The sequence below is a fragment of the Micropterus salmoides genome, unplaced genomic scaffold, assembly GCF_014851395.1.
Source record: "Micropterus salmoides isolate LMB-PRFRI ecotype aquatic unplaced genomic scaffold, ASM1485139v1 Ms_hic_scaffold_7, whole genome shotgun sequence".
Lineage (NCBI taxonomy): Eukaryota > Metazoa > Chordata > Actinopteri > Centrarchiformes > Centrarchidae > Micropterus > Micropterus salmoides.
Window position 1 is genome coordinate 19,557,846 of NW_024044459.1, and position 11,146 is coordinate 19,568,991.

At 38.3% G+C, this 11,146-nt stretch overlaps 2 protein-coding genes across 2 annotated transcripts; both read left to right on the plus strand.

Annotated features, from left to right (window-relative positions):
- The first annotated feature begins 1,179 nt into the window (after positions 1 to 1,179).
- Positions 1,180 to 3,208, plus strand: LOC119892517 (arginine vasopressin). Its single transcript, XM_038704793.1, has 3 exons — positions 1,180 to 1,393; positions 2,224 to 2,428; positions 2,544 to 3,208. Exons 1-3 carry the CDS (start codon positions 1,274 to 1,276, stop codon positions 2,678 to 2,680), a joined length of 462 nt encoding a protein of 153 aa, XP_038560721.1. The 5' UTR covers positions 1,180 to 1,273; the 3' UTR covers positions 2,681 to 3,208.
- Positions 3,209 to 5,383: 2,175 nt separating this feature from the next.
- On the plus strand, positions 5,384 to 7,434 carry ccl27a (chemokine (C-C motif) ligand 27a). Its single transcript, XM_038704795.1, has 3 exons — positions 5,384 to 5,537; positions 6,285 to 6,402; positions 6,645 to 7,434. The coding sequence occupies exons 1-3, from the start codon at positions 5,390 to 5,392 to the stop codon at positions 6,757 to 6,759; spliced, it is 381 nt and encodes a 126-aa protein (XP_038560723.1). The 5' UTR covers positions 5,384 to 5,389; the 3' UTR covers positions 6,760 to 7,434.
- Positions 7,435 to 11,146: the final 3,712 nt, after the last annotated feature.

Genomic DNA, 11,146 nt, shown 5'->3' on the forward strand with positions numbered 1-11,146 from the left:
AACAGTATTTATCGGGCTTCGCAATCACAAACAGCTTTATTTATATGTTGGTTTCCCTGACAACATTAAGCTTAACCAAGGTCATGATCCTGTATCCGCTCTGTAGGCCTAAGAGCAAAGGCTGGAATCAGCTGTACTGCATGTGAAATGGAGACATCAGCTTCACTGTTTATGTATATAAGTGTTCGATATAGTTCTGAAATTATACTAAATCAGACAATGTTGGAGGGATTGACTTTGTACACTCCCTCATCACAGCTTTAGGTTGCACTGTAAAAAGAGGAGGCTTATTTTTCGGCTTTGTAGATGCCAGGAATGTAAATCCACCCTCAAACTTAATTGTTATTTCATCACATATTTCAGGAGATGTTTCTATTTGACAAGACATCAGTTTTATTTATTATTTAGGGATAGGCTACAGTAATGAAAAAAGACCACATTTTGTATTTATTGAGGGATGAAGCTTGAATGCTGTGATACTAATTATAGATCTCCTTGACACCTTCACCTGCTGCCTGATGTTCATTTGCCATTTGTTTATTTGGTAATTGGCACCAAAACAGCTAATGGGTGATGTACAACCCTAAGCATGCAACAAGACACAGAATGGAATAATGAGCTTGAGATACATATGTTTATTTAAAATGCTAATTTTGTTATGCTCATTAATAGTTTTAAATCACATCAGGAGGATAATTTGTGCGACCTCGAGGTGGTCATGATGCCAGCACAGTTTCCTGCATGCGACAAAAGTAAAAAAAAATGTCTGTCCTGCAGTGATGAACAGGGATTAGTTTGACAGCTGAATTGTGCATGATCACCATACAATGTTCTTAATCAGTGCGTTTATTGCAGTAAATCTGATTAGTTGTCCAGAAATCTAATTGTTCATGTTATGCCATTTTTAGCGTGTGCCCTCTTGCCATCCACCGCGGAAGCTGAAATTATTCAAAAAAGTTATTCCAAATAAGAGTGGCGTAGTCTTGAATACAGAAAAGGCATCTTCAGCTGTCATTGCTGTTTTCTTGCTTAGATTTGTTAGATGGCACACATCCGATGCAGAGCCATATCTGCTGCGACCTCTCGCGCGTACGCATGCCGGTGGCCTTCGGGCGCGCGTGCGTGCATGCATGTGGGGAGCAGATCGGTACAACACTGACGTCAGACACGAGTGTCAAGCGCTTTCTCAGATTATGTCCATCTGCTTATAAGTGAGGAATCGACCGGGACCCCAGTCAGACAACCACACGGCGCTCATCCAACACCAGCAGCGATGCCTCACTCTTTGTCCCCACTGTGCGTCCTGGGACTCCTCGCCCTCTCCTCCGCCTGTTACATCCAGAACTGCCCCCGAGGAGGGAAAAGAGCCCTGCCGGAGACTGGGATCAGACAGGTGAGGGCCATTATCCTTTCTGCCATCTTTTGGAAAATCATCTTAGACTTTCTAGTTTTTTATTCAGTTGGAAGTCTTGGATGGGAAATTTCCTAAGTACTTATCTAGTGAAATGATTAATATTTCAATGTACAAATTTAGAGATATTTTGAGTGTAACATATGTAATGTACAATCATTTTTATGAGATCAAATGTAGTATTATTGGTGGTTTGGGTTCAAATTGGAACAACACAGATTTTTTTATTTACTAAAAAATTGAACAAAACATGGTAAGGACCATAATAAAAATCAATCATGACAGCAGTAACACATCAGAGTAGAAAAACAATGTAAAGTTGTATAAGGTATGTAAAGATTTTTCCAGAAGATAGCAGCAAATAGACGACTTTTAGAGGAACATATTAACTTTTTAAAAGTACTGTGTTGCCTATATATGATAAAAATGTGTATTGTAGCTTATAAGGGAAAGGAAAACGGTCTGTGTGATGTATTTCAAGGGGGTTTATATTCTTTTTATTCTCATTATTTCTGGTGTAGAGGCAAGTTAAAAAAACAAATTATAAATATACAGAAATCATGAAACCATTTGTCATCCAGAATTTACGAATCAGCTTTTTAACTAATTGCATGCCTGTGTTGTTTGAAAATGAGGGGGAAGAGTGAAAGTATCCTCTGAACAATTAAAAAAGTGCTCTGTTGGAATAAACTTTACTGCAATATGCATTAGAAAACATACTGAGTAAGAGTATAACACTGGTCAATGCCAAAATATAAGTAAAAATGTTTTAAATATGATTTAATGTTTAAATTTATCCAATTTTCTTCCAGTGCATGTCTTGTGGCCCCGGAGACAGGGGCCACTGCTTCGGCCCCAGTATCTGCTGCGGGGAGGGCCTCGGCTGCCTGCTGGGCTCCCCAGAAACAGCTCACTGTGTGGAGGAGAACTACCTGCTCACCCCCTGCCAGTCAGGAGGGAGACCCTGTGGATCTGAGGGCGGACGCTGCGCTGCTTCAGGGCTCTGCTGTAACTCAGGTGCAGTCTGGTTTGGTTGTTTATGTTTGTCGTGTTTAGACACATTAATTAGTGTGGTATGAAGTGATCTATGGTCACAGTTTGGATAAAGTTATATTCATTTCCTCCCCCTCAGAGAACTGCGCAGTAGACTCTGACTGCCTGTCGGAGACAGAGGCCTCAGATACGTCTGACGGCTCTACAAGGAGCTCGCCTGCAGAGCTGCTGCTGCGCCTGCTGCATGTGGCCACCAGAGGACAGACTGAGTACTGATATTGTTTCCTGTGGAGGTTCTCTGCTTCTCAGGACCTGGAGGTGCAGAATGAAGATCATTTGTGTTCAACTATAAGCCTTGAGATTTGAACCCTCAGCCAATAAAATGTCATGTCAAACATTTTTCTCTCTTAACCCCTACTGCTCTGATATTTCTGTATCTATGAAGACGATCTATGGTCCCAGATCAATCTTTAACTTTGGTAATTGGCTATTTTTCTCCAGATCCTGGGGGATGGGAATCAAGACAATAGGTATGAAAACAGTATATTTCATGTTTGTGCCTGCCTTAGAAATGTATATACTAATGCACATACTGTAAACAAAATGTTATTCTATGAGGGGATCTAACCTCAGAGCCTTATTTCAAACAAGTGAGTTAGAGCAGAAAACACTGTAAATAAGTCAGAGATTGCCACCGATGTCCATGTGAAACAGCTGAAGGACAATGCTAGAGCAGTTACTTCTTGTGTAGTAGAAATATTGTATATTTAAAAAACAATACAGAATGTATCACTGCCAAAACACCTTCTGCTGTGTGTTCTTGTTATTCCCAGACTCAAAGACTCAAAAAAATAAAAACCTTTAGCAGGTTAGTCACTGATAAAACATCTGTCTACATGTGTGTGCATGTGTGTGTGTGTGTGTGTATGAAGGCAAGTGAATGAGGAGAGTATTGTTACCCAACACAGGTGACTAGTTCAAAGAATTCATCCATAATTATTTTTAGTTCAATCAATCTGTCATCTCATATTTGCACACATTATTATTATTTTTATTTATTTATTTTTTTTAATTAAAATTAATGTTATGACTAATGTGAGGATCAACAAGTGACAAAAAAGTGACTGGACTTTTTAAAAGAAGATTCAGTGTTTTAATGTAGATTAAAAGATGGTAGACCAGTAGTTGAGTAATTTAGCACACACATCAGTTGTTGCACCAATAACATACATTGACAGCTTTGAGGTGAAAACTGTGCAGCACCTTTCATTCATCTCCTTCAGGCACACAACTTTCTCTGTTGCGTACCAACATGTCAACAATTTGGGTAGATTAAAGGAAGGGAATTCTAATTGCCATAGAGGTTTATGTGTGATAACTGAAGGCTGATACTCATGCCAGGACTTTATATGCTGACAGTTTCTCTGTAATGTGTTCCAGCTGGAACAGGATGTAGGACCTCCCAGATTTTGACAGTTACCTGTTTTGGCAGATTTAGTAGCTGTTTGGCAAAAAAAAACAACGTAATCTATGAGAAATTTGTTGTACATCAGATGCATCTGGTGTTAGCTTTCACTTCCAAATCTTTTCATTTCACACTGTACATTGATTTGTTTCTGGCCCAAATTGGCCCCTGGCCAGTGTTGCATCAGTGATGCAAATTGTAAATGAATGACATGTTTTCATATGGCTCATCAAGTCAAAATTTTAATTTGTCCATTACTTTGGGGTAATGACCAAATACATGCCAATTTAATGAAATTTTTATCAGTCTCAGATGGTGGGAACCACAACTTTGTGTTTAGAATTTTGCTCAAATGCAAGCAGTCAAGTATTTTTTTGTAGTGCAGCCAATGGATTCAAACAAGCTCACATTGGCTTGTTTTCAATGTGATCCAGATTTAATTCACAAACAAAAAAGAAAAACATGTCGAAGAGTTTCAAACCTCCTCAGACAGGAGGAAAACAAAATAAGTCTTGTGATTTTGTGATTTAAAAGTTTTATCAGGTATTTAGTGTTGCATTGTCAAAAATAAAGAGCAAAGCAAACATAAAGACTGTTTTCATTTGTTGGTTTTAACTGTCACGACAACTCCAACTTTTCCAGTTTCAAATAAATGTTCATGACGTTGATCTTTTATGTGTGCTTCCAGAAAAATTCCCCTGGGGGAGCAGTGATTTCTCTCCCCAATAATTATATTGTATGGTTTGCATGCTCGCACGTTAAGTTGCACAACATGCGACAGACGTTTGCAAGCCACGACTAAGCGCACAATGAATGTGAAATGTCTGTGCCACTGAGCTGCAACTTCTGCAGCGTTACATCAACATAATGTCTTGTTGTCAGATCCATATTTTTATCAACATGGATTCATTTATGTCAATTAAGCCTTTATCAACACCTGCAAGAACTTGAAGAATATGTTGCCAAATCTCAAATTTTATTTGCCCTTATTGGTTAATTATTTTTGGAGGTCTTCCTTCCACCGATTCAGGTCCTCAAACTCAGGTCCTTGCTTGATCATTACCCAATTATTGTCATTAATTTATTATTTTTAACATCAAAACATTATTACAGAGCCTTGCGCTAATACCAACTTGTCTCAAGACATTAAGGATAAAAGTTGCTTTACTTAAGCTGACATTTGACCTTAACAAAGTTTCTAAATTAATCTTAGTTGTTTAAATGTGATCTACTCAATACTGTCTTTTGTGACTCTGGGTGGGGAATTTTCCAAGCTTTCATTCAGTATCCATCAATCAACAAGATCCCGTCAAAAGAGTGATTATTAAACCTGTCAGCACCTGTCTGAGTGGAGCATACCTGTACCACACACTCATCCAGTAGCAGTAGCAAGTTTGAACAAAGAGTCTGGTAAAAGTGAAAGTAACATTTTGTTTTCATAAACACTTTTCACTAATCATGGGTTAATAACTTTGTCATGGACGGTTCAAGCACATGTCCACACACTTGACTGTTTGTGAATGGGTGGGTTCACTGGTGTGTGCTCAGTGCCAGTATTTATACAGCAAGGACAGATTTTTTATCCCCTCATTTGCTCTGCCATCATGGATCTGAAAGTTGCATCTGTGATTGTCTGTCTGTGTGCTTTGTGCATCACCTCTACTGAAGGTAAGTACCCCACTACCATTCCAAATTCCTTGTGTTAAAACCAAGAAAACGCCTATTGAATCAGTTTTTATCTCAGGATGAGTTGCACACATGCTCTTAAATAAGAGCTCAGAGTTCATTTTCTCTGTATGGTGCAAACATAAATAATTGTAAAGTTGCATATTTTGTTTTCATATTAAATTACTAACTTAAAAAGAGCATGTGCTGTAGGAAAAGCAGAGCGTAATGTTGCAGTTATACAGCTGTTAATTGACTTCATCCCGCTGCTTTTTAATATTACAACTTAAAATAAGAGGGATAAAATTAAACCTGTTCCATCATGTGAACTTTTAACTGGTACAATCAATTTAACTGGCAGTATGCTGTCATCCTGCAGTCACCCTTCTGTAACAAAAAAGCTTTAGTCTTGTTCAGTGTTATGGGATTCAGCATTAATGTTTGTTGTTGTATTTTTTCATTTTATCTGTTAATTATCTTTGAAGCCATTTCTAGACCAAATAGTATATTCTCCTGAGACAAAAGTAAGCCCCAGTTAGTTTTGTGCAACCTAATTGGTAATAAGAGGAACATTTTCCAATCTCCAAAAGCTTTTTGGAGATTTAAGTTGACTGGATGGCACTGAGTGCCCACAGACTTAATTCATCATACTGTATGGAATTTAAGAATACAATTTCTTTGTCAATTACCATATTCTGTTATTCCATGTTTTTTCTTTCTAACATTTTATAATGGATCTTAATCACACAGCTGGCATCCCAAAATGCTGCGTGACAACAAACCGGGATATCTCTACAAATATGCTGATGAAGGTTTATAAATGGAAAGTGCAGAACGGCACTGGTGCCTGTGACATCGACGCACTGGTGTAAGTTGGGAAGGTCAACAATGGGCCAAATGATAATGAGTTATCAGATGCTTCATTTATCTTCTGTATACTGTCTAAACTCGCAATGAACCAAAGGGATGAGTGCAGCACATGCAGGCACAGTCTACACATTAGATTTAATTATTTTCACTGTAACATATGGTAACATCTAAAGCATATAAGTTACATGTTTGCTTTTATCTAAAACTGAAACATAATTTCCTTTCCTTGTGGATCCACAGGCTGTATATGAAGAAGATGCTAAAACCCGTATGTGCTGATCCCAAGCTGAAGGACAAGCTGATTAAAATTAGGAGTCAGATGATGTGCCACAGAAAGCACAGAATATCTTACTGAGCTGTGGAATGAAACGTTACATGAAACGTGTCTGCATCGAGTTTTCTCCAGTTGGTGTTTCAAGAGCTAGTGTCATACATAAGCCCTCATGGTTGTTTCTTTTTTTATTGATTATGCAAAATATCCAGATTAACTTGTGAAAAGCAGTTACTCGCTACTACACTTATACACAGGTGGAAAGCAACTAAGCATATTGACTCAGTTGCTGTACTATATAATTTGGAAGTGCAGAGTATTTTCATTTTATACGACTAAACCCCACCCCCCTCAACATTGTGCTTTTTACTCCACCACATTTATGTAACAGCTACCTTTCAGATTGAGATTGTACATACAAAACATATCAATTATAAAAGCTGATGCATTGTTATGGATGAAGCTCCCAACAGCACATGAAGCAGTTAAAATTAGCTCCACCTTGACTGTCTCCAACATTAAAGTACGGCTTACATGTTAATGCATCGATAATAATGATCCAATAATAAGATAAGATAGTACTCACAGGGGCAATTCTGCACCAAGAGTATTTTTACTTTTAATACAAGTATATTTTGTTGCTAATACTTATATTTTGACATTGTGTTATAGCTACTTTTACTTAAGTAAATTGTATGAATACTTCTTCTTCCAATGCTTTACATAATCATTGTAAAAATAAACCTCTGTGAAATGTGATGTGTATGTTATTTCTATGTGTGCCTCCAGCTGTGGTAGTGGTGATGATTGTCTAGCAATAGTCAAACTATCAACACATTTTTGAGTATAATGCTCTTTGCAAATGATGTTCAGTAATTTCAGAAAGATACAGGTCAGAAAATGTAGACATCAAGGACTTGCCTGAGTGTCGGTTGTTTTCTTGCTTTTGCAAGACATCAATTGCCACTGATGAACTTATTTGGATCAGTCATATGGGCAAACAATGGGCATCAGAGGACATGCATAAATAACATGTTAATACTGAATTTAATTTGTATTTGGTAATAGGTTTCCACATCTACTGAGTATTAGTTCTTTGTCATAACTTACTTGTGCAAGTGCTAGGTGACAAATGAGAGCAACATACTCTAGAGCACTCAAAGACTACAGATTAATCTATAAATATTTTAAGTTAACCATGGAAATGTAACTCCAGATCTTTATACCTTATGAACTTCCCTTGTTCGGTCTTGTCCTCTGATGATCAAAACCCTGACCCCAGTCCCTCCTCCTTCATAAGTAATCCCACAGAGAAAAGCTGGTAAAAATGGCAAAGATTGTAAAATTGTCTGGAAAGTTTCACTGAGCTCAATTATTTGATTTATTTGGTTTCATTCCCAAAAATGGAGACAAAGGGGTAAAATCTTTTATACTTTGATATCTTTAAATTTGTTCGTTTTTCTCTATATTTTGTGTGTTTTAGTCTAGTTTAAGTTCTGACATTTCAGCCTTTTAAAGTTGTACAGACATTTTACTCAAAATTAGATTTTAGGATCATTACTTTTACTTCAATAAAGTAACATAAAAGGATACAGGATGCTTGGCTATTAAATACTCAACTCTGTGACAATGGATTCTTTAATACTACAAGATATTGTATTTTTAAGTGTTTGTTTTTTCATCAATTAAATAATAGTGTTCCAACTTTCTCTTGATCGTGCCTTTCTAATAACGGATGTCCAGTATTGTGACACAATGAAAATCAGCTGAGCTGAGCAGCTATGAAATGCTGATACTGCTTTAAATGTGCTGCAGCATGTATCAGTCGATGCAGAAAAGTGAAAAAATTAATCCCTCTCAATTCAACCTGATTTGTGCACAAATATAAGCAAAAGGATCTCAAAATGGCTTCTGGACTGGCAGCTTACTCAGTGTGCAATACATTCAAAACTTGGCACTCTAAGATAGCATCTGATGCTGCTGTAGTATTCTGCAGTCTTCCAGGTTTCCTTCATGAACTATAGTACACCCATTATGTTGTAATTTTTGGATTTAGGAGACATCTAATCAAAATCCAAAAGTGGCGATGTGAAAGTCTGTTTAGTTTTTTGTTTTTTAATTTATGATGACATGAAACATTAACTCAAGGTGAACAGTACATCCTCAGGCTGTTATGATTGTGAATAAATAATCCTTTCTCAACAGCAGAAAATCACCTCCAGCAAATTACAGTCATCTGCTTTTTGAGTCACTCAGGCTCATAAATAACCACTAATACTTTCTCATATGTGTCTGCTCGAGTGAGAGCAGGTTTCTACAGTGCCGGTAGTCAAACACTTTTTTACTGCGATTTCGACTTGTTACACCATTTAGAGCCAAGAGCTCTTATCTTTCAAAAGAGATGGTTTCAGATGGGGCCACAGCCCAAGCTGCCCTAACACACACTAAAACATAACAAAGCTGTGCGTTGTTGAACTCCTGCCTACAGCTTGATCTGTTATCATTATTCTCCAGGCACTGATTCATCATCTCTTAAACTGTCAATACAAGTTTGGCTGTGGCTCATCTCGCCTCAAAAAGGCAATATGTTGAGAAATGCATGAGAAAGGGATTAGTTTTGTTGAAAAAAACAAATTGATTTAGATAGATAGATGCCTTTATTCATCCCCACAGGGAAATTCAAATGTCCATCAGCATATAATGTGTGTTGTCAACCAACAAGCATTCTCACCACAATACACTCATAAAAACACAAATGGTAACAGTTCATGATAAAACATTAAAAAATAAATAAAAAATCCTACAAGCTCCTATCATTAATAGTACATAAATCGTGCACTTCAAACATATCCATTATGCAGTCTTATGGCAGCCGGCACAAATGACCTCCTGAACCTCTCAGTCCTGCAGCTCATAGGAATCGGTCACTGCGGCTGCTTTGCTGAGCAACCACAGTGTCGTGCAGTGGGTAGCTCAGGATGCTAAGGATGGATTTCATCATGCTCCTCATCCTTTCCTCCACCAAATCTCCCACAGAGTTATAGCTTATATAGTTTATAACTTAAAGGAGTTGTGAAAAACAAGGAGAAAAAAAGATAGCCCTAGGAAAGTGAGTGTTATGCAGAGTAAAGGGGGATCCCAAAAAATCTATGGAGGGATTATTTGGTCAGAACTAAAACTAAAAGTCTAAAACTAAAAGTCGAAATCGGAAACTAAAAGTCGAAATCAAAAACTAAAATTAATTTGGTATTTAGGATTGGGCATTTAGTCATTTAGCCATTTGGGATTGGGCATTTGGTATTTAGGATAGGTCATTTTGTATTTAGGATTGGGCATTCAGTCATTTAGCCATTTGGAGATTGGGGATTGAGGATTGAGTCGTGTATGCAAATGAGGAGGCGTGACCCAAAGGCTGCATGGAGGGTTTGGAACGGCTGAGGCGCAGAGGCACTTTATGGACTGCAGGGGGAGCTCTGACTGCCAGCACACTGCCATGAAAGCAAGCAGATGAAGTGAGCAGGGCTGGAGGGAGGACTATCATTTATAATACCATAACTAAAATTGTACAGCATTTCTGTCCATGTGGCCTCACACACAAAGTCAACAGTGAAAGGAATGCTATCCATCTGACGAGAATGCAGCGGACAGTACAGCAGGTAAGATATGATAATATTAGCAAGTTAGCTATTAGGCTAACTGTTGCTGACATGCATGAGTTACGTTACTGTCGGTACATGCAGGTTTTAAATGTGGCTATTGACCTCGCTGTGGGCTGTGTGTATAAACTGTAAAGATAAGGTGTAGAAGCTGTGTTTCTGGGTAATAGCACCATGCTGGGCAGGTGACAGGTGTGTGTTTACAGTGTTTGTGTGCTCTGAAAAACATAACAGCTCAGCTAATGTTATAAAGTCTCAGCCGGCAGACCTAGTATGGTATTATTACTAACTGTTACACACATATGGATGTAACGTTGAGGCCTGATAGACATCTGCTAATCAGAAACAGAGGACACTACCTGCATCACTGCCGATGTCATTTGACCAGGGAGTGAATGGTGATTAATGCGATTGTCATCAGTGTTTTCCTATAGTGTCTCCTTTTGTTATTTCACTTCACTGTGTTTCGAGTGTTCCCATCTGTCCCTATGTTTGTTATTGCCCCATGCTCCATGGCTCCCGCTCAGCTGCCTATTAGGGTCTAAAGTCTACACTACAGGTGTTTGAGGTTAACGCAAGCCCCACTGTTTTTCCCCGCTGACTTGTCCTCCCCCCCTGCAGACAAAGATGTTTCACCTGGACGTGAAGGACCACTTGGTGTCACAGCTTTGGATCAGCCATTTGCAGCAGAGTCCCAGTCCAGTCCCAGTCCAGTACCATTAACACTACTATAAATATCTGTACCATTTTTCATTTAGTCTATAGCAACATCACCTTTACTGTCTGTACCTCTGTGTGTGTATATTGTGTAAGCT

What these genes read in the sequence shown, in the direction of transcription:
- LOC119892517 (XM_038704793.1), top strand. Translation starts at nt 1,274, where the DNA reads ATGCCTCACTCTTTGTCCCCACTGTGCGTCCTGGGACTCCTCGCCCTC. An exon ending in CGGAGACTGGGATCAGACAG is followed by an intron (nt 1,394 to 2,223) that starts GTGAGGGCCATT and finishes ATTTTCTTCCAG; the next exon opens with TGCATGTCTTGTGGCCCCGG. An exon ending in AGGGCTCTGCTGTAACTCAG is followed by an intron (nt 2,429 to 2,543) that starts GTGCAGTCTGGT and finishes CCTCCCCCTCAG; the next exon opens with AGAACTGCGCAGTAGACTCT.
- ccl27a (XM_038704795.1), top strand. Translation starts at nt 5,390, where the DNA reads ATGGGTGGGTTCACTGGTGTGTGCTCAGTGCCAGTATTTATACAGCAA. An exon ending in GTGCATCACCTCTACTGAAG is followed by an intron (nt 5,538 to 6,284) that starts GTAAGTACCCCA and finishes TTAATCACACAG; the next exon opens with CTGGCATCCCAAAATGCTGC. An exon ending in TGTGACATCGACGCACTGGT is followed by an intron (nt 6,403 to 6,644) that starts GTAAGTTGGGAA and finishes GTGGATCCACAG; the next exon opens with GCTGTATATGAAGAAGATGC.